This window comes from Lissotriton vulgaris, chromosome 3_1, assembly GCF_964263255.1.
Source record: "Lissotriton vulgaris chromosome 3_1, aLisVul1.2, whole genome shotgun sequence".
Lineage (NCBI taxonomy): Eukaryota > Metazoa > Chordata > Amphibia > Caudata > Salamandridae > Lissotriton > Lissotriton vulgaris.
In genome coordinates, this window is record NC_141689.1 from 490,830,638 (window position 1) to 490,852,574 (window position 21,937).

The following is a 21,937-nucleotide window of genomic DNA, read 5'->3' on the forward strand; positions in this document are numbered from 1 at the left end:
GTGTAATGTCAAAAGGAGTAGTGAGAACTTTTAGGACTGGTGCACGCATAGTTGCAAGACTGGAATGTGGTACCATGAGTTGCACAAAATGGAGCAAGGAGGAAATAATATAGTGGGGTGTGACCAGGCTTTACCACAGAGCAAGAAGGCTGGCAGTTCTTTTCTGAAGTGCAGGGCATACTGCCAGGTAGATCACTTTGGCCATCATTTATAGTTTAGCTGCTTACTAGTGTGTTTTTTAAAACTTTTCTTTAAATTTTGGTTTGTGGCGGTGTGTACATTCTGAAAATGTTTTCCATGATTGAAGTTGGAGCCAGGAGCATGAGTTTGTGTATGTTCCTGGTTGTCTTTATTTGTATTTCTTTTCGCAGCTTGGCAGGTGACTCCGTTACAGGGGCGGTCTCAAAGTAATATTTAAAACCCGTATGCCACTATTTTATTTCTTTGGAATACTGTACTAGAAGTGCCACTGCGAACTGAGCATACCAATCCCGCTGATCGAATCAATGTCTCCAGCGAAGATGACAAGTTTTTACTAATTAGTATATTAAATGAACTCCCTTTGAGCGGGTGCTAGGATGAGGCAGCCATGCTGAGACTCCCAACTCGTGACCTGCCGGTCTTCACTCTTTTAAAATACTAAGTTCAATGCATTGAGCTATCTTTGCAGTGCGACTGCAGTGCGACAGTTCAAATTTTTACCGTCTTTTTATTTGAGCTGGAGCAAATTTTATTCTGTTAAACCATACATATAACATGTTTTCGTTTAGCAACTTTTCATTTATTAACAGCCATCTGGAAGCAAGGGGTCGATAAACGCGGTCTGTGAGCAACATGAGACATGCCAGCTTCCATAAGTATGTGGGAAAGGGAAATATGTGCAGAACCTACGGTGTAATGTTTGCACTTCTCCATTTTCCTTTATTTTTCTTCACATTTCCACTACATGCAAAGTGTAATGGCTCAAGGGAACTCGTGGTCTTGGGAGTGCAGGCAATAAGACACAGTGCAATACATTTGAGACTGGACCGAAAACTGTCCATGTCTCTTTTGTTTATAGCCTTCCAACCGTGCCCGCCCGCTGGGTTTCTTGGGGGTCAGCCAGGTATCGCACAGAGCCGGGTGGCTCCCTACATCTCATCCAAAGTTTGTTCAAGAGTGTCACTATTCAATACATAGCACTCAGTCTTTCAGTGTCTGGCTGGGACCTCTGGCTTGGGTTGCAGCATGGACTGAAACGGACTCCGTAACTATTTCCACCACCTGTGTTGTGGGTGGGAGTTGCTAAGGACATGTTGTAAATCCCTTGCTGGGGTACTTGGGTGGGCATCGTAACCCCCAGTCCTTCCTGTTCTACCCCTTCATGAATCACACAGGTGCCTTTTTCACTTTCTTGGATCCTCCAGTCATGCGACATCTACCTGGCCTCAACCTTAATTTTTTTATAACAAAGTTTTATTGGATTTTCGTGCAGCTATAAACCATATAGGTCAAATGACTAAAAGGCCATACATTCGAATGGTCCATAGACCACGTCCCCCCCACAGTGGTATAAAATTGAATGCTTAAAGAAATGAGTGTCCAGGCTAGGATAATGTTCTTCTCTCTCCAGTACAACATAGATACCTTCAAAATAGGGTCTCACTAATTGAGTCATTTCTAGAGTACTCCATTGGTCTTGCAGACAAAGTTCTCAATTATTGCTCACTGGATAGAAGGATCTTGGGCCGATGTAGCATCAGAGGGGTCCCGGGCACTCCCCATGTGCCACAGCTGATTAGGACAACGGTGGAGGTACTTGAAATGTATTTGGCGAAAGTGCATGTAGATTGTCAGTTGTCTGGGCACCATCTTAGCCTCCAGCCACTACTTCCCGTTGGGGGCTCCCACGTCCTCTTCTCACCTTACACTCAGACTGGTCAGGCCATTCCAAAATTGGAGGTAGCTGTAGAATGGTAGGAGTGCAGGTGGAACTTGGACCCCCAACTCCTGGAAGGATTTCACATGCCAGTCACCCCAGACATTCCCCAGTGTGGAGATTCTAAGAAGGTCCTGACCACGCAATCCCTCCATCTCAAACAACCATGTCCACTGCCACAGAGGTGTTGCCCTGGTGACTATGCCGAACCACCTCATATAACGGAGGGCTTCATACCTACAGGGGATGGGGACTCTCGTAACAGGAGAAGGAGCGAGGAGATTTACTATACAGCAATGTGAGAACATCATAAGAGTGAAGCAAGTCTAATTCCAGTCTACAGGCTCCCCTGTGCACCCTGACCCAGTCATTGATCATGATTAGTTGGGATGGCCAATATTACAACGGTGCGTTCAGCCAGCTCATCCCGCCTCATATGGAGAAAAATGGCATTATGTAAAGGAGACTCTGAGAATCTTCCTTGCCTCAAGAAATCCGGCCTCCACCTTCTTAAACCATGACACATGCCAAGTCACTGTCTCCATGCTTGGATAGATGATGATGAGGTGCCATTTACTGCAGTGACTGTCCACAGCCAACTTTCATATGGCCCTTGGAATTTCCACCCTGGATGTCATGTCTCGTATGAGAACATTGTGCCCTGGCTTTGTAAGACATCATGGCTCTCCGGTATTGTCTCGCCTTGTCGTTGGTCATTCTCAGCCTGTCTTGAGTAGTGTCATGTTCAAAAACTAGTGTTTACCATGATGGGTTCAGTGGTATGGTATCCGGGTGACAGCAGTTTATAGGAGAGTGGCAAGTGTTTCTATACGAAGCCAAGATTCAGTGTGGACTTGCCTCAGGTTTTCACAATTCATTAATGGAGATATGCATGACCTTATTGAGGGTATGCTTAAAGCTTTTGACATCAGCTTGCTTGTGGCCACTGTGGCGTGTTTTCCTGAGACCGACCCTATGGTGCTTGAGAAAATCCTTGAATTCTCCCCCTTGGAATGTGGGTTCATTGTCAGTCCGTATTTCCTCCAGGATACCAAACATTGCAAAGACTTTCTACAGCATATGCCCCACTTTTATGAATTCTGTGGACTCTGTGGTTTCCACCAGTAGATATTTAGAATACTGGTTGACCATAATCAAGGTTAGACGTCCATCAGGGAAACTCTTAAAATCTAAGCTGACCTTTGTCAATGATACTTCACAGGGTTCTAAGGTGGCAACGGCTGCAAGCGCACTGGATCCAGTTGTCAGCTGGCAATTTTTCACCACATTGTCGACCATGGTGTTGATGCTTGGCAACTATATTGTCTTCCTAGGTTGTGCCTTGGTCTTTGGGGCTCCTTGGTGCCATTATAGCCTTCTGGCCATGCCCAGCCGAGAGTTTGAGTGAGGGTCAGCAGGGTGGCTCACTACACGAAGCGAAGACTAATTGTTAACCTTTTATTTCCTTCACATATTACTCAGATCCAGGAAGTATACATTTCCAGGAAGTATACATGCGTGTTTAAGTGGTTACTGTAAAAGAAAGAGATCCATATTGGGTGTTCACTATAAAAAGGTGAGCTGCTGCCAGGCAACTCAAAGAAGAGAAAGGAAACGTGAAGGATAGCTGACAGCAATGACAGACGTGGATAATGTGAGGTTAGAGAGCCGCCACAATCCATGGTCAACAGATACTCTACTTTTTCAGCTCTGTTTAACTAGCCAGCGGACCTTGGCCTGTGCAGATATCGGAAAGCCCTTAAACATTTATACTCTGTTTGCTATAGGACGAAAATGTGAACAGCCTGCTTTGTTTCCCCGTAACTATTTTCATTGAAGGTAGAAGTGCCCTTTACTTGAAGGGCAAATAGATGGGATGCCTTGTAAAACTGTTTGCCTTATTTTGTTTTTATGGAGTGTTTTATGCTTAGCTGCTTTCAGTTGGTGTCTTAATCTGCTTTCCCTGTTGTCTCATGTAACAGAACAAATTACCGACCCAGAGTTGCTTTAAAGCAGGTTTACTCTGGACTGCCACCATACCTTCCAGTCACTGCTATAATTTTGTGGTTGCTCGTTGAAAGCTTGTTTAGTCTGCAGTATCTGGGCAAACTGTTCCTACTGGTAGAACACCAAGCAAAGCATAGCGGGATAGCTCTTTTCGAACGGCACAGGTTTTGTAGTATTTGAAATATGTTCCCCACTAAAAGGTTCAGTGTGGTTTATGCCAGTCAAATAAAACTATTGCAGACTTCCATTCCGTGAACGGAGCTGAACGTTTTCCAGTAGTGCTTGCTTGTGTTCATGGGTCCTCTGTGTCTGTGTGCAGGAGTCATTTGTGTTACAGTTTATAGTTTAAATTAGCAATTTGTTTATAGTGTATTTTTACATCCATCATTTGCATGTAGAGAGAATGTTTTTCGCACCTTATTTGAGGAACAGTGTGATTGGATGAACCGTGTGTGCAGAGCAGATGGGTGCCAGCTATTTGATTACTGTGTGTATTTAAATGAGTCATTCATGTGTACAGTGCATGGGTTCGCATGAATCCTTGTGTACAATCCTGGTGTTTGCATGTGTTTATACGAGGACAGGTCTTGTATTTGCATGATTGAATTGTCCCATCCCTCTCATGAACCTAGTACTCTTCTCCACCTGTTCTGTCCTCTGGCCATGCTGCAAGGTAGCACCAGGTTGCGGTGAGTTGGTAATAGCACCCATCGAACCTAGGCTTTTCGGCCCTCATAAATGTTATCACATTTTGTCCCACATGTGCGGATTCAAGTCATTCTGGTACTGCACTGTCACATTGGGGTCATTATATGATCATATTCTGTCTACTTGTATCATGGTGGTAGGTTGTGCATTTTATTAAAGAATAGCCAAACTAACGAGTTCTCTTTTTTTTTTTTTTGTTTGTTTGTCTTTCAGTACTAGACGAAGCAAACAAGAATATCACTATCTGCATTCCCAGCTTCACTCAAGGAATAAACCAAGAAGGGAATCTGGTTTCTGCTCTGGGCACCACTATCCTGTTTGGCTGCATCTTATATTCTTGGTAAACCAGAACTTATGTTTCTTTAGTTTGATGTTAATTGCGGTGGGGAAATGTTCATGTAGAGTGTAAGCTCTAATGAAATCTTTAATTTTAAACATGATTTGCAGTGACTCCTCTTATGTACACTTTCATTACTCTTATCTGGTCAGTGGCCAGACCTGGAAGGGTTCAGCGGGAGTGTTCTGTATTCTTGCCTCTTTTAATTTAGTGATCACACTTCCTCATGGTAAATGGGTGACCACTATGTTTTTCCTATTAGGGATCAGGAGAAATAATAGGGAAACATGTTTACGCTCTAATGCATACATCACTTGCTCTTTTGTTGAGCATGTACTTTTTGACAGTTATTTATTAGAGGAAGATTTGTTATGGAACTGTGGCCATTTCAACTTGCTAGTGCCCCTTAATGATGTTGCTCAATATCAGGTGGGGCGTGGATCCCATTCATTGTGGTATGCAAATGCCGATAACGTAAACCAAACGGGCAACACAGCATGCATCCGCCACCCATTCCACCAGTGCATGGCACATTCATTCTGGTGCTCAGGAATCTCCCAATTTCTGTGGCAGGAAATGGAAACTCCTTGCTGGGCTGAGCCCCACACCTTCAATAATTATACTTTCCAAACTTCACATGCAGGCTTAGATCAAGCACCTGCAATTTTGAGAGATAGTGTAATAACAGACTGGGGAGACTATCGGCAGATGTGGGGACATTTCTGTATCGGCCTGAGATCCAGAAAGTAGCATCTCGGAATGATTTCTTCTCGTTTGCGGTCAAATTACAACCAAACTATGGTTGCTGCTGGGGGCTGCGCATAAACTATAAGACGACAGGCCAGCAGGAACAAAGAACTCATTTGTTAGCTTTCATGCTGAAGAACGAGGCTGAATGCACAAAGCAAAACGATTGGGAATTGTCGGAGTGAAGACTGGAGAATGAAGAAATCAAGCACGAGAAGACAAAATCTCTTTCTGTAGAGGAACAACACTCAACTAAGACAATAATAATCTAGAACTAGGGATTAGACAGTATGCAGTTTGATAGACCTATGCATTGTCTAGAAGGCCACCAAAACTACCTCAGTCTTAAAAATAAAGATTCATCTGATTAAAACCTGGTATTATGAAATCGTTAAAGAAGAAAGTGACATATGGCTGCTCGTAGCTGCTTCTGTGCGCTTCTACCTGTGCAGAGACTTCTCTCCGTAATTCACCGCCTGCTGCCTGTTGCTCCGGGAAGCCTAGGAGACAGGCTCCTTCACTTCTTCACCTCGGAGGCTGTTCGACAGGGGCTGGGACTGCGAGACCCAGGGTTCAGCGCGTGGAGACCTGAGCGCACCTGGAGTCTCTTCCCGCCCCTGCTCCGCCTCAGCTGGCTGCCTGCTCTACCCTGATTGGCTGAAAGCGCTATTACAGCTCGCGGCCCCCGCTTCGCGGGTGCCGCTCGTAGCTGCTTCTGTGCGCTTCTACCTGTGCAGAGACTTCTCTCCGTAATTCACCGCCTGCTGCCTGTTGCTCCGGGAAGCCTAGGAGACAGGCTCCTTCACTTCTTCACCTCGGAGGCTGTTCGACAGGGGCTGGGACTGCGAGACCCAGGGTTCAGCGCGTGGAGACCTGAGCGCACCTGGAGTCTCTTCCCGCCCCTGCTCCGCCTCAGCTGGCTGCCTGCTCTACCCTGATTGGCTGAAAGCGCTATTACAGCTCGCGGCCCCCGCTTCGCGGGTGCCGCTCGTAGCTGCTTCTGTGCGCTTCTACCTGTGCAGAGACTTCTCTCCGTAATTCACCGCCTGCTGCCTGTTGCTCCGGGAAGCCTAGGAGACAGGCTCCTTCACTTCTTCACCTCGGAGGCTGTTCGACAGGGGCTGGGACTGCGAGACCCAGGGTTCAGCGCGTGGAGACCTGAGCGCACCTGGAGTCTCTTCCCGCCCCTGCTCCGCCTCAGCTGGCTGCCTGCTCTACCCTGATTGGCTGAAAGCGCTATTACAGCTCGCGGCCCCCGCTTCGCGGGTGCCGCTCGTAGCTGCTTCTGTGCGCTTCTACCTGTGCAGAGACTTCTCTCCGTAATTCACCGCCTGCTGCCTGTTGCTCCGGGAAGCCTAGGAGACAGGCTCCTTCACTTCTTCACCTCGGAGGCTGTTCGACAGGGGCTGGGACTGCGAGACCCAGGGTTCAGCGCGTGGAGACCTGAGCGCACCTGGAGTCTCTTCCCACCCCTGCTCCGCCTCAGCTGGCTGCCTGCTCTACCCTGATTGGCTGAAAGCGCTATTACAGCTCGCGGCCCCCGCTTCGCGGGGGCCGCTCGTAGCTGCTTCTGTGCGCTTCTACCTGTGCAGAGACTTCTCTCCGTAATTCACCGCCTGCTGCCTGATGCTCCGGGAAGCCTAGGAGACAGGCTCCTTCACTTCTTCACCTCGGAGGCTGTTCGTCAGGGGCTGGGACTGCGAGACCCAGGGTTCAGCGCGTGGAGACCTGAGCGCACCTGGAGTCTCTTCCCGCCCCTGCTCCGCCTCAGCTGGCTGCCTGCTCTACCCTGATTGGCTGAAAGCGCTATTACAGCTCGCGGCCCCCGCTTCGCGGGGGCCGCTCGTAGCTGCTTCTGTGCGCTTCTACCTGTGCAGAGACTTCTCTCCGTAATTCACCGCCTGCTGCCTGTTGCTCCGGGAAGCCTAGGAGACAGGCTCCTTCACTTCTTCACCTCGGAGGCTGTTCGACAGGGGCTGGGACTGCGAGACCCAGGGTTCAGCGCGTGGAGACCTGCGCGCACCTGGAGTCTCTTCCCGCCCCTGCTCCGCCTCAGCTGGCTGCCTGCTCTACCCTGATTGGCTGAAAGCGCTATTACAGCTCGCGGCCCCCGCTTCGCGGGTGCCGCTCGTAGCTGCTTCTGTGCGCTTCTACCTGTGCAGAGACTTCTCTCCGTAATTCACCGCCTGCTGCCTGTTGCTCCGGGAAGCCTAGGAGACAGGCTCCTTCACTTCTTCACCTCGGAGGCTGTTCGACAGGGGCTGGGACTGCGAGACCCAGGGTTCAGCGCGTGGAGACCTGAGCGCACCTGGAGTCTCTTCCCGCCCCTGCTCCGCCTCAGCTGGCTGCCTGCTCTACCCTGATTGGCTGAAAGCGCTATTACAGCTCGCGGCCCCCGCTTCGCGGGAGCCGCTCGTAGCTGCTTCTGTGCGCTTCTACCTGTGCAGAGACTTCTCTCCGTAATTCACCGCCTGCTGCCTGTTGCTCCGGGAAGCCTAGGAGACAGGCTCCTTCACTTCTTCACCTCGGAGGCTGTTCGACAGGGGCTGGGACTGCGAGACCCAGGGTTCAGCGCGTGGAGACCTGAGCGCACCTGGAGTCTCTTCCCGCCCCCTGCTCCTCCTATTTACGACACACCCCCCACGCTAAGCGGGACGCGTGCGGGACGCCGGGCGAAGCCCGGGCAAAGGGCGGGCCGTCTGTGGCCGTCCGGGGACGACTGAGGACGGGACGGGCCAACCCACTAACATCTTCTCTTAGAAAAAAACATATAGTGACTACCGTTGAGTCATAACACCGAAGAAAGGTAATCAATTTCCCTTCCTTCGATACAAGCGGCACGAGTCTCCTCACCAATGGGTCTAAAGAAACTACGCTCGCGTACAATCTTTATGAAACGAATGGGAACCGAGGAAGCTGTTAGAAAATCTACTGATAAAGGAGTCAAAGCTGGCCGGAATAGCCTGACCCCAGCAATCAGTGAATACTTCTCGTCTTTACCAGCAAAAAAGAAACCGGAAAAAACAATGTCTGCCACTGAAAATAAAATATCAGGGAGTCCGGTCGATCGGTCATGTTTATCGGCATCCCCCCATCTGTCTCATAATGTCAGCGATACTGTGTTTAACAACAAGTCTACCTATATAACAAGAGAACAACAACTTGAAAACTCCATTGCTAGTATGGTGAAATCATCAACGCCTATAAAAAACCACGAGGGTGTACACAAAACAGAAGACCTGAGTATTCTTAATTATACATTAGAACAAAAAAGTTTGAATGCCGATATACTCTTGACAAAGGGCAATGGGAGCCCTCAAACATCTAAAGACTTATGTATATCCAACCACAAAGCAGGAGAAAACAGTCAAGAGCTAAAGTCAATAAATATAGACACAAAAAAACTTTCTATACATGAACAAGATTCCTCTTTGGATCCCTTTTTAATAGAAAACAACAATCTTGAAAAATCTTCTATTCCTTTATCCAAGGCTTTCTTCACATTACAAGAAATTCTCGAATCAGTTCTCTCCTTTTTAGGTAACATCCTTGAAAACTCTGACCAAACTTTGGACGTCCAAATTGGTATTCTGAAGTTTTTAGTAGAAGAGAAAAGGAAAAAGGAGTCCTCAAAAAACTTAGAAGGAAAACTAGAGGATACCAAGCTACGAAAGGAAAATGATTATAAGCAAAGTAATTGTCACTCTTCTACTCAGACATCAGATGACGATTTTAAATCAGCTGACAACAGGAAAAAAAAGGAACCTTTGAATGAATCCACTCTATACTCCTTGAAACGTTTGTTTAGAGAAAACCCCCCAAAAAAGTAAAAACAATTCCCGATTTTTAACAAAAAAACGGGAAAGGAAAGACTCTACAAAGACTCTGTAAAAGAAGTCGAGGAATCAAAACTAGAAAGTAAGTCTGAAATATCTTTAGGAGAAACAACACCAAATTCAACTAAAGATGCTACGTTAAATGGAAAAAATAAAAGGAAGAAAAAACCTACGAGAAGGATTCATAAAAAGCAAGCACGCAAATTGAAATTTCAAAAAATCAAAATACCACAAAAAGAACTACAGGAGGAAAATGACGAGAAAAGTACGCCATGTAGGAGTAAAAAAGGAGAATCCCCCAAAGGAACAAGTATCGATAGAAAGAAATCCTTGAACCCTAAGGCGGATGTATATCTACCATTAAACACAGTTACAACGACAAGATATGAAAATGCTGAAAAAACTTTTCTTGAGAAGGAAAATGACTGCACGATCGACACACAATCAAAGGTACTTCTATTTGAAGAACTATTTCCCACTGACAATATCCCTCTTAATAGAAGCAGGATCCTCCACCTGTTACAAAACATAAAGTCTCTTCAATCTATGACAAGCAGTGACATCGATCTAGTATCTTTCCCAAAGCGAGGTCAGAGCAAAATCGCAATAGTCTCGTTTTGGTCCCCAGTAATACCAAGTATTATTTTGAAGGAAAAGGAGATAATATACCGATTTGGTTATGATGTTATTGTGAAAGCTGAGCTCAAAGGAACCAAAAAATACCCAACCTTCAACAACAATACGCAACGTTTTTCTACTCTGCGTTCAAACGAGGGACAAAGATCCTCGGGGACTTTAAGATATCCAGAGGGTATTCAAACTAGAGATATAGAACAGGGAGAAGAGATACTGAAAATTCGAGTAAAAAAAGGGGAAAGGGAAGTGTGGCATATGGAATCGAAGACAAAAAATTTTGCTGAAAATAAAACGGAGAATTCATGGTCCTGGCTCCCAGAGATGTTAAACTATAATAAAGGTTCTAATCAACTAAAGTACCCTGTTTAACCAAGGTCTAAAGGTCACATCGTGGAACATCGCTGGTAGAACAACGAAAGAAATGAAGGAAGTCCTCAGCAGCCAGCTCGACATATTGACCCTACAAGAAACATGGGCAACTGAGCCCTTTCTACAAAAAGGTTACTATGTGTATAACATATGTGCAAAAGCCTCAAACCGGGGCCACGCCAAAGGGGGATTGGCTATTTTAATGAGAGAGGATCATCTGTGGGCACAAGAGATTGTGGAAACCAATAGTGAAAATGTGCAATGTATTAAGCTGTCTCTGAAAGCCTACATTTCGACTTCAACTAGAACAATGTTGCTTTTCAATGTATACGCCCCTCCAGGAAAAAAGCATGACACCTTATATGACGATACCTTGCAAACTATAATACAAATAATTGAAGCCCACACGTTTTCCCCCTATATAATCACGGGAGATTTCAACGGGAAAATTTCCAACACTGAAATAAAAAAGTGGGGAAAAATTCTGGAAGAAGAAAGCCTGGAATCTTTAATCCCTCAATTCCCTAATGAAATACGATCTAATAAAAGAGGGAAAACATTGTTAACAGTACTGCTTTCCATAAATGGAACAATCCTTAACGGGAGTGTGGAAGGCGATATCCCGGCATCGTACACAAGACAGGGAAACGGGAGACCATCCATAATAGATTATATCATCTGTGGCAAAGACCAGCTTGTAACCATGTCTCACCTCTGCTCCAATTTCACTATAGAGAGCGACCACGCCATCATGCAACTTAGAACCAGCTGGTCGGTCCTGTCAGCAGAAGAAGGTCTGATGACCCTCAATAGAAAGGAAACTCTGGTAAATATCGATCGGAGACGTATCTTCTGGAATCCTACCTCTTTGAGTAAAATGACAAATTTGGTCGAGCACCAACACTTCTTAAGGAACCTTTATTCAGAAGATCCTATAGAAAATTTTGAGACCATGCTCATTGATCTTAAGGAGGTATTAATCGAAATGAATTTTCAAAAAAATAATAATACTAACTCAAAAAGGAAAAAAAATACTAAAACAGGGAACTCACTGATAAAGAAAACCCTAAACAAATTGATACGTGCTCAATACCTACACCCCTCACCCACTAAAAAGAAGGAAATAAACAAATTGAAAAATCAATTCAGAAGAGAAAAAACAAGTGAGAGAAAAACCTTTCAAGACCGTAACTGGGTTGAATTACAAATAGCTGCCAAAGAACCAAATCAAAGAACCTATTGGTCCATAATAGCCAAAATATCAGGGACAAAAAAGAAATTACAAGCAGTACCTGTTCCTCCGAAAGAGTGGGAAATCTACTTGGCAGATCTTTACAAAAAAAATGTGGACAAATCACAAGCAAACAGCCCAGATAAAGTAAAGGAAAAAGTTTTGGAAAAAATAATCCCGAAAACAACATCTATAATGGTTGAAACAAACATTCGGAGGGCGAGAAGCACAGGAGCCTTTGGTCCTGATCAAATTCCTATAAAGGCCCTGCAGACAAACTCTAAGGAATGGAGCCTTCTACTAACCCCACTTTTTAACTACATTTTCTCCACTGGTCAAGTTCCCAAGTCATGGCAAGGGAGTACTATTATCCCTATTCACAAAAAAGGTTGCAAAACGGTAGCAGGAAACTATCGCCAAATAGCCCTGTTGGACGCTACCGGAAAAATCTTCGCAGCAGAAGTACTATTGCAATTAAAGAACTGGGCCTTCTCGATGGGTCTGATACCCATGTTCCAGGCAGGCTTCAGACCCAAACATTCTGTTACGGATAACATAGCAATTATTCCGTTTTTTCTGGACAAATATGTCACACGAAGAAAACAGACGGTCTACATGGCTTTCATAGATTACTCGACCGCATTCGATCGAGTGGATCGTCCCACATTGTGGAAAAAACTGCGGAGTTTGGGAATCAATGATCATTTGCTACAGGTAATAATCAGCCTCCATACAACTACATGGTGTCGAGTCCAAATGGGGGGCGAAAAAGGATTAACAAAAGTAATATACACTGAAAATGGCCTTAAACAGGGCTGTCTACTAGCTCCCTTGCTGTTCTCGTTATACCTAAACGACTTGCCAAATCAACTACAAAAGGGCTCAAGCCTGCCCCCAAAAATTAACCAACAAAGAGTTCATTTGTTGCTTTATGCGGACGACATTGTCTTGTTCGATCTCACACCATCTGGTCTGCAAAAATCTTTAGATATTCTGTTTCAATACTCTAATGACAATTATCTAATCCCGAACGTAAGGAAAACCAAAGTCGTAGCCTTTTCCGGGAGGATGAAAAGTGTCAAATATAATTGGAGGCTAGGAGATGAAAAGGTCGATGAAGAAAATGAATATATTTACCTCGGCAGGATTCTCTCTAAGAATCTAACAAATACAAAGCATATCGAGAAGCTAACGAAAAAATCTGATCTACATGCAGGAACACTATCAAGACTATACAATGCCACGGGGAGTAGGCATTTTTCCTCATTAATAAAGATATATAAAGTTAAAATACCAGCTGTCCTGTCTTATGCCACAGAATATATTCCCATTCAACAATGGGGCTTCATGGACCGCCAAGAGGGAAAAATCTTGAAAAAAATAATGAAGGTCCCAATTGCTACACCAGTTCAGGTCCTACGACTGGAATTCGGAATTACTAGTGCTTTTGCCACTGCCGTGGCAAACATAATTAGATGGGCCTACCATCTCCTGCATGCATCGGAGGGAACTCTTAGATTTCTGCTACAAAAAGAAACCTTTGGATCAGATGTAGTCAAGCAAACTTTCCTAGTGAACATGTCTGCGGCGTTCCAAATGGCTGAAATTTCTACAGAAATCTTGCAGACTTGGTCCGTGCCACAACTAAAACTCTTTCTTAAATGTTTTACTCCTAGGTTGAGTTATGATTTGGACTATGCTCACAGCTATAGGCTAAAAACTTTCAAGCCATTCACTACACTTATAGAGTATAAACATATACAGCCATATATCTCTTATTGTCTTTCTCATAATGCAAGGAGGGTAATTTTCATGTATCGAGCTGGGATTTTACCTGTACAAACCTATAAAGCAAAATGGGTACCTGGAGAACTCTCCCATTTATGTTTGTTATGTCAAGGGGGTGAGCAGACTGTGGAGCACTTACTGTTTATATGCCCCAACTCTAAAGTGGTAGCAGCTCGCGCTCATTATATTTTACCGATATACAGATCCTGTAGGTTAACAAAGGAAAAAGAAATACTAGCAGCGGGCATTAATCCTCCGAACGAATTTGTATGTTATAATTTGTACAAATTTTTTAAATCCATGTTAGCTCTATATTAATTTGTGATGTACTTATCTTTTGTAAAATTCTCTTTTATTTTTTCATGCTATATTTGTGGTCCTCGGTTGAGTACCTACACAAATAAAATCTTTTTGACTTTGACTTTTTTTTTGACTTTTGACATATGGCTAGAAAATGCAGCCACATTTCTGTAGTCTGATATGTCAAAAGAGTATCAGATTGAAGATTGGGCAGGATTAGGCAATGCTGCAAGAGGTATTCCAGAACATTCCGGAAACTTGAGTCACATTGTATTGAAGTCAGAATTGATGGCAGTATCTGAATACTGCATGAGACCATATTCTGCAGTCTTCAGAACACATTAAACATGCACTTGATTTGGGAGGAAAATTCAACTATGTCAGAAAAAATACAATCAGAAGAGTAACAGCAGAATGGTAAAGCTCCTATTGAGGTAGTCAAAGGATGGGAGCTGTAGGAGCTTACGTAAACTAAGTATGAAATCACAGCTGAATATTTGGATCATGGTACTTTACAGTAACTCTTTTTGGAATAAGACTGCAACAGGATAAGGAATGAGACTCCACGGCAGATGTAGTATGGGTAGAACAGTTTCTATTCAGCTCATGCTTTGTGATGTTCCAATAGTGTCGAAACGCCACACTTTGGGACTGGTGCCTAGTTTCGGGGACGGGTTTTCTTGTACTCCGTTTTGGCATACCCTTGGGGAGAAAAGGACACATCTTGGCAGTCAGGCTCCTATTGCTATCATAGGACCCAACACCATAACACAAGTGTGCCTGTCCCAGTTTTAGGACGAGAGAAAACGTCTCCAAAAAAGTAAGTTCTGTTACAGCACTGTTAACACTATACCGCGTGTGCCCAAAGTGCAGATTCCAAACAACAGTGTAACTGGTAGCAGCACCCGTGATATTATCACATGCAGCTCCACTAAAATCCACATGACGTCTGCCATAAGACTAGCCACCAAATTACCTTTCCCCAACCCTTGCTGTTCACTTGCCTGAGGTCACAGCTCTGTTAAAGAGCCTTGGCACTCTCGTCCTCACGTCCAAGCCGCCTTTTCCTGGGACTCTGCCTCTGCTTCCTCGAGTGTAGCTGCAGATTCCTCCTTGGCCCACCGTCTGCTCCCACCAGGGGCCTCAACTCCCATTCTCCTGGTTATCACTTGCTTCTGGAAGAATCCTTCTGCTCTCTCAGCTTTCCTTCAGGACTTCCTGCCTCCGTTCACCAGTGGCTACTCTTTCCCCTCGCCACATTCACTGGTATGACGATAGCCCCATGCTGTGCGGGGGCCCCAGCACCAGTGGCCTTCTCTGACACTATGCAGGGATGTGTCTGAGTGCTGCTGACTGGGTCTGGAGCATGGGGGAGGCCCTTTGTGCACTTTGCAGAGGGGCCCCCTGCAAGTTTCGCTACGCCACTGGCCACGCTCCGTCTCCATGTATACTTTCTACACTGTTCTCCTATGGGTCTATGCTGCCATTGACCTAGTCTCCGCCCCCTTTAATGGGATTGGCTGCCTCCTGCGGAACCACTAGAACATTGACCAGGTGATTATTGGTACCCCTGGGGTTCTGGTGTGCTCGTAGTTCAGTTGGGTGCCCAGTAGATATGGAAGACCAGCACAGAGGCCTGCGGAGCAGGAAATCTTCCCATGCCTATGTGAGTGCCAGCTAGTAGCACAGTAAATTAACTTTTACACATCTTCATGAAGTGTAGCAGAATAGATCTCAAAACCTTCCAAACATAGGTCATTTATTTTCTGATCTATGCTGAGGACTCTGGACAGAGAAATCACCAATCTGAAATCTAAGTTGGCAGAACGAGGCCACAAAGTGTGGCCCCTCAAACAAAATAAGTGCTCTGGTATAAGTGGCATCAGTTCACCTACTTTAGATTGCAGTGTCCTCCTCTCATACTGAAACTTGCCAGTCTTTTTGACCACAAGGACAAAAGGAAATGGAAAATAAAAAAAAAACTAAAGAAAAAACGAATTTAGCAGTATGCTTTAAGCAACTCGTTCAAGGTCATGTGATAGGTGTTTTAACTTACACAGCACAAACCTGGAGACTAATGCACAAAGCCAACAAACTTAGGTGTGATAGCAGATATGACTCTGTAAAAAAGTGGAAATGTCCTATAGCCATCGGAGATCATCTTGATCTATTGGAGAAGCAGTAATGAATCTCTGAATGGAGGCTGGCAGCACATCCAAATTAAACAACTAGAAATGCAAACTAGCATGAGAGATCTCCAAAGAAAGAATCAAAAAACCCACCACTAAGATAAAAGAAGACTATTCGAAGGATTTCTTTCACGGAATCGGTGAACCAATTACCCTATGTACGCAAACAACTGACTAGAAACAGGGTTTAAGAAGCACAGAGTGTATGCTCGGGCGCTCTGCCAGAGTATGCACAAAAAAAAGTGTAACGGTAAATTAGAAAGCAATCCATGTTAGGATTTCGGAGTATGTTTAATGGTTCCACAACCAGCCGACACGTGTTTTGTCGCGTTGGAACAGTAATCACGCGACTCTTCAGGGCTGCGGTGTCTGTCTAGAAGGTTGAAAGGTTGCTACACCGGTGATAATTCCGCCCCCGCAGGGCAGGTGAAAGATCAAGTAGAATTCAAATTTGTAGAATCAATCTGTAATGTTAAACCAGAGCGTTTCAAGTTAACCCAGTCAAGTTGGCATAAAACTCGCTGTCAAGATAAAGGCGCAAAGGGAGACGACTCGGGTGGTGGTCGTGCTCTAGAGGCGAAATCCAGTTTGGAAAGCCCGGGAGTTGCTGACTGCTAATTTCAAACCGACAGGATCACTCGTAGTTTGAGTTTTGTATGGAGAAGACGAGAGCTGCACTCCAGTCTCCCGGGTCGCCGTGTTCCAATGTGTACGCTATGTAAGCAACTTTCGAAATCAGGCTAACAACTGCTATTCAGTGTTGCTCAACTTAAACCTACATCAAAGCAATAAAAGCAGATTGAAATAAATAACTTAATCCTGAATGCTGTGCTTATGTGCATGTTAAGTTAGCAGTATTTGTATGTTCCATGTTTGTATTGATTAACCTTAACTCATTGTGTTTGTGAAGTAGGCAGCTGGTCCTTGAGAAGAAAGGTGGCCATTTCCTTGTATCTTCTTACAGTACCAACACAGTGGGAACCTTTCTAAAAAGCCAAGAAAGACAGGAGCAAGAATAATGAACGGGTCTTTAAGATCAAAATAAGCTCCCCTTCCAAACAAAAGACAGCGAATGCACAAAAGTTCAAAAAGCAAAGGAGCATAGCAATCTCCCTGAGCACAAATAAACAACGTTGTTCCGTTGAGTTCTCCCACTCGTATCTGGGTGAGGAGAGGGGTGGGTTTACACATGCCTGGAAAAGATTTTAATTCTGAACTCCCTTGTTTCCTCAGTATAACCTGGTTCCCTGGCTTTCTTTAAACGTCTTTTTATTTATAGTTTTTAATGCAATAGTCGAGAGGAAGAACACAAGTCAACATTGAGCAGTGGGGCAGGTCTTAGATCATTCTGTTTTGAGTAGACCGTGGCAGGAGCGAGCTGTTTTTTTAACAGATCCGAGACCTCCTACAATTGAAACATTCAGGATGATCACTTTACAGTTTGTGCGATCACATGTCCAGCAAAAAGAGTTTCTGTCCGTGCAGCCATAACTTCATATTTTCTTGAGGAAGAAAGACAAAGTTCCTAGGCTTTTGATTGTGGGAGAAGTATTGAAAAATCAGAGTTTTATAGTTCAAGATAAATTCACCTCCCTTCTTTAAAGCGTCAAGCTATCTTGTGGTACGGCTCCTCTATTCTTGGAATGGCCGATTTAAGCCTCCTCTGCAGAAATGGTGTTCATCTCTGCAAGTAAAACACAATCGAACTCTTATGAAGCCGATAATTGGAAACATAAATTCCAGTATTCCCATTGCATTGCTATTGTCTTTTTCAGTTACGTAGGAATGCAGTCCTCTGCTTGACAGTTTTTCCGCTGTAGATGTGTCACTATTTTTATTAAAACCAGTTACAATATTCCAGGAATGTTCGTATGTTTTTATTCATATTAAATATACATATTGACTGAGTTAGAGGCAAACTCGGTGGAAGCAGATACAGGAACGCCACAAGAAAAATTCAAAGAAATTAAATGTGACCATACCTCAGGAGTATACGTAACCCTAATGCCACTGCATATATAAAAGGATACGATTGTCACAATCAAGTATAACGGAGTTCAAGGACCAGTGGTTTGGAAAAGAAAAGGTTGGTACATGATTGTAAATAACCTAGTGTTTGAGACCTATGTTTGAAGGGGACTGAGCAGCAAAAAATGATGGTATGCAGGGAGTTAGGCCTTCTCTGGGACTGCTAGTTGTAAACGGAGTACTTGCTGGCCATATATACACTTCATGGAGGAATACTGTGGCGAAATAGGAATCCGTCTGCTGGAAAGACTTTTAAAAGTCCACTGACACTTTGTACGATCAATGACATTGTACTGTATTATATTGTTGAAGGAGAGATGGAGTGCACCAGCCATGCCCTATCTGCAACTAGATAAAAGCATTATAATTTCAGTAATACTAATTATGAGAAATAGATGCAAAAAAGTACTGAAAATGTGTTATAGTTTACTGTACTGTAACTACGTTATGGTCGCATAGGACATGGGTGCAAAAATGTTAACAATAATAATAATATGGATATTTTACGGGAATCCCAAACTTTAGGGATCTAAAATCATATAACCTCCAGTGAGATGTAGCTTAAAATGTTTGAATGGAAACCTGGCCCATTTTCATACAGTGCCACCAACCAAGACTGCATTACAGACAATCCCATTAACAGTGTTGCTATGTCGCTTAAGGAGTTGGGGAGAGGGAGTTGTAGGAAGCATGAAATGCTTGCATTTATGTGTTTTCATTTGAAAACGCATTGAAATCTTGCAGAAGTAGCGTAAATAAAGTGAAATGTGTCACTTTAAAACCCTTGTTTTTTAGATGAACAAAGTCAAGTTGTGTGTTTTAGGAAAGCCGTGCGTTTTTTTCCACTTTTAGAAGGTTGTCACTACATATGATGCACAGTACTTTCTGTTCTTTAAATACCCCTGGCATAGGTCACAACTCTCATGGGAGGAGGGACTGTTAGTGGCCTTCTGTCCACTTCCCTCTGCCCTTGCTTAGAGGACCTAAAGTGAAATGGACAATATGGTGGCTGAACCGTTTTGTTTAAATGGTTCAGTACTTTTTAAGCAATTAAAAATGAAATAGGAATATGGTTTATATGTGGCAAAATATGACATTTTTTTCACTATTGTTTTTGTAGCTTGACCTCCACAACACGTGCAAGTTCTGAAGCGTTGAAGGGAAACTCCCCCTCACTTGAAACAGAGGTATGTGGATATTTCTCGTCAGACAGGTTTTGGCTTGTGTGATTAGCCTATGGTTTGAAATTGAATAGCCTTACAGTAAGCCCCACCCTTACCTACTCCAAGACTCGTGGGTTCATTACACGCAACATACCAGCATATGAAGATGCCATCTTGATCCAACTGTTGTCTGTTAACTGCTAATGCCAGCACTTTAGGAGGCACTGCTAAAAAGAACAACCTCACTGGTTAACCTCCGTATTCCACCTGGTGAGGGGACCACCCGTACCCATGACATGAAGGTATTGGGTTGTGAGATGTAATTGGGGCTCTTGTGAGCTATCCCCCCAGTTGCGGTGCACGGTGTCAACCCAAAAATTGTAACTAAGGAAGTGTCCCGGGACATTTCCTCATACCCTATAAGCAGCTCGTGGCAGGGAAGTGTACCATCTCGATACAAACCACCAAGCTTATGGAGGCCCACCGCATGCCAGGCCATTAGTTCTGCTGCTGAAGTGACTGCATGAAGTCTGGGTGTTATAAGCAGCAGGATGGCGGGGGCATAGGGTGTAGTAAGCTTAGTGAGATATAGACTTTGATGAAAACCTAGATATGCCACTCGCTATAATATAGGGCAAGTCCGAGGCACCTTAGTGCATGGGTGAAGCAAGTGGAGGTGGGCTCCAGAAGACAGACATTCACTCTTGTTGTTCAAAAAGTATATCATTTTCGTGGATATTGTTATGGTCAGTTTCTCCAGGTTCTTTTCAAAAAAGCCTTTTTCAAAACGATGAACGACTGGGCTATTCTCAGGGCCATAAGCCTCATTCATAAGTTTTAGAGCTAATGCTAGCTTGAAGACTACTCTTAAAGCTGTTTTTGGAGGAAAAATCGGAAATAGTAACTTCATAATATGTCCGGGCTGCATCATCTTGAAACATTCACCAAGGGACTCAACACAGGAAGTCTAAAGCAAGATTTTGTTATGCTTGCTTAAAAATAATCGTTCTCTTATGCTTGTGTTTATCAACTATATCACATTCTATTTGTTGTAAAGGTAATGGTGCAAGCATCTACACAGTAAGTTCAACCTTCTCTCTTCTCAAACACCATTCTGGATATGTTTGTTTCCCCGATCATTGCATCAATTTGACTCTTTAATATTGGAAAGAAATCAATTTGGTCTGTGTTCAAGTTTCCCCATTAGAAGCCTTTAACACAGTTGACCTACAGCGTTGGCAGCTAACCCATGAGTGCTTTCAGAAAGAGCTTAATATTGAGGGTTGAGCTCAGAGATTTGTCACATTTTTTCAGTACTGAGAGACCAGCCAGTTGGGAGGGGGGGGGGGGGGGGGGGGGGATGCGCACCTAGTGTTAGACCTAGGATTAGGAGTTTTTCTACCGAATTCTAATGAACTCAGTTTTTCAGTGGATTCAGACTGAGAAAGGTCTAGTCCCATCCGTGATTGGATATTAGACAGTAATGGGTGACACACATTCTAATGGCAGTGACTTTGACATACTTGTGTCATTGCTGTATTGGTCAAATTAAATGCCAAGATCATCTAATATGATACTTCCAAGTTCCATGCACTGGTTGGCATGTGTTGATCTCTGAGGAACTCCATATGGGCAAAGAGGCAGATACGAGAGAGACTCATTTACCTGGACTTGCTGGTTGAATTCTATTACAGAGAACAGAAAATCTCCAATGACCTCAAAGCAAGTTTCCAGGGCTGTCTACTAGAAGGTTGCAGTCCATAGCATCAAAAACTACAGAGAGGCCTTGTAAATCAAGCAAGCGCGAACAATCACTGTCAGTCATTTGAAGGCATTTTCAGAAACTTTCAGGCTGGCTGTCTCATTACCATGTCAAACTCGAAATCAAGATGAGTAGTCTCCAATTAGGTTATTTACTGAGAAGAAATCTTTGAGCTCCCATGCTCTACGACTTTCCACTATTTTAACCTGCGATCGATCTGAAGTTACTTATGCCTTCAAGACAACACTGGGCTTCCTTACTAGGAACTTTGTGTTTTTTTTTTTTTTTTTAGCTGAAACGCCCTTTATTTGAGCAACTTGTAATTTTTTTACCACTGGGGTATAAAGTGCTGGCCCACTATTTTAGTTAATGTGGGTCAGTTTCAGTTAGCAGTGAACTTGAATGGTTTGGAGACATAGATCAGATAATATCAGGGCGGTCCTACCATTGACTGACTAGTACTTTGCACTTAACTTGGTTGATACCTGCTTCAACGAAGTGTTTCCGCTCTTGCAATTTTGTTACCTACTGCTTGGAATGCATAACACTCTGGTTTCTTCACTTTAGGCTTGTTGTTGAACTGTTTGAACCATACATTATTTATATTTGATCAATTCACTATGATAGCCAGTAGTGAGCAGGGGAGTAATGGACTTCTATGGGATGCAAACGGAGATACAGTGGTGTTTGTGCATTTGATGTGGTTGTGTTGTAAATGGTAATCAAGTGATTATGATCAAGAGGAGGACTGAAGTAGTTACTGGAAAAGGATGAGTGCTCAGTTTAGGCAAGTTTATTTGTTCTCAGTCCTGGTTTTTGGCAGGCAATAGTTTTGGAATGATGTAGGTATAGGTGATGAGTTTAGTACCAGTGTTGTTGAGGAGTGGCTGAGATGCAGCAGTTTTAGGAGCTAATAGG

At 44.0% G+C, this 21,937-nt stretch overlaps 1 protein-coding gene across 1 annotated transcript in view; it reads left to right on the plus strand.

The window, feature by feature from the left end:
• Positions 1-21,937, plus strand: part of SERINC5 (serine incorporator 5) — a 255,206-nt gene that overhangs the window by 217,450 nt on the left and 15,819 nt on the right. Inside the window, exons 8-9 of the mRNA XM_086960722.1 lie at positions 4,847-4,973; positions 19,215-19,281. Of these exons, the coding sequence (XP_086816848.1) occupies positions 4,847-4,973; positions 19,215-19,281 (194 nt within the window). The remainder of the gene's footprint in view (positions 1-4,846; positions 4,974-19,214; positions 19,282-21,937) is intronic.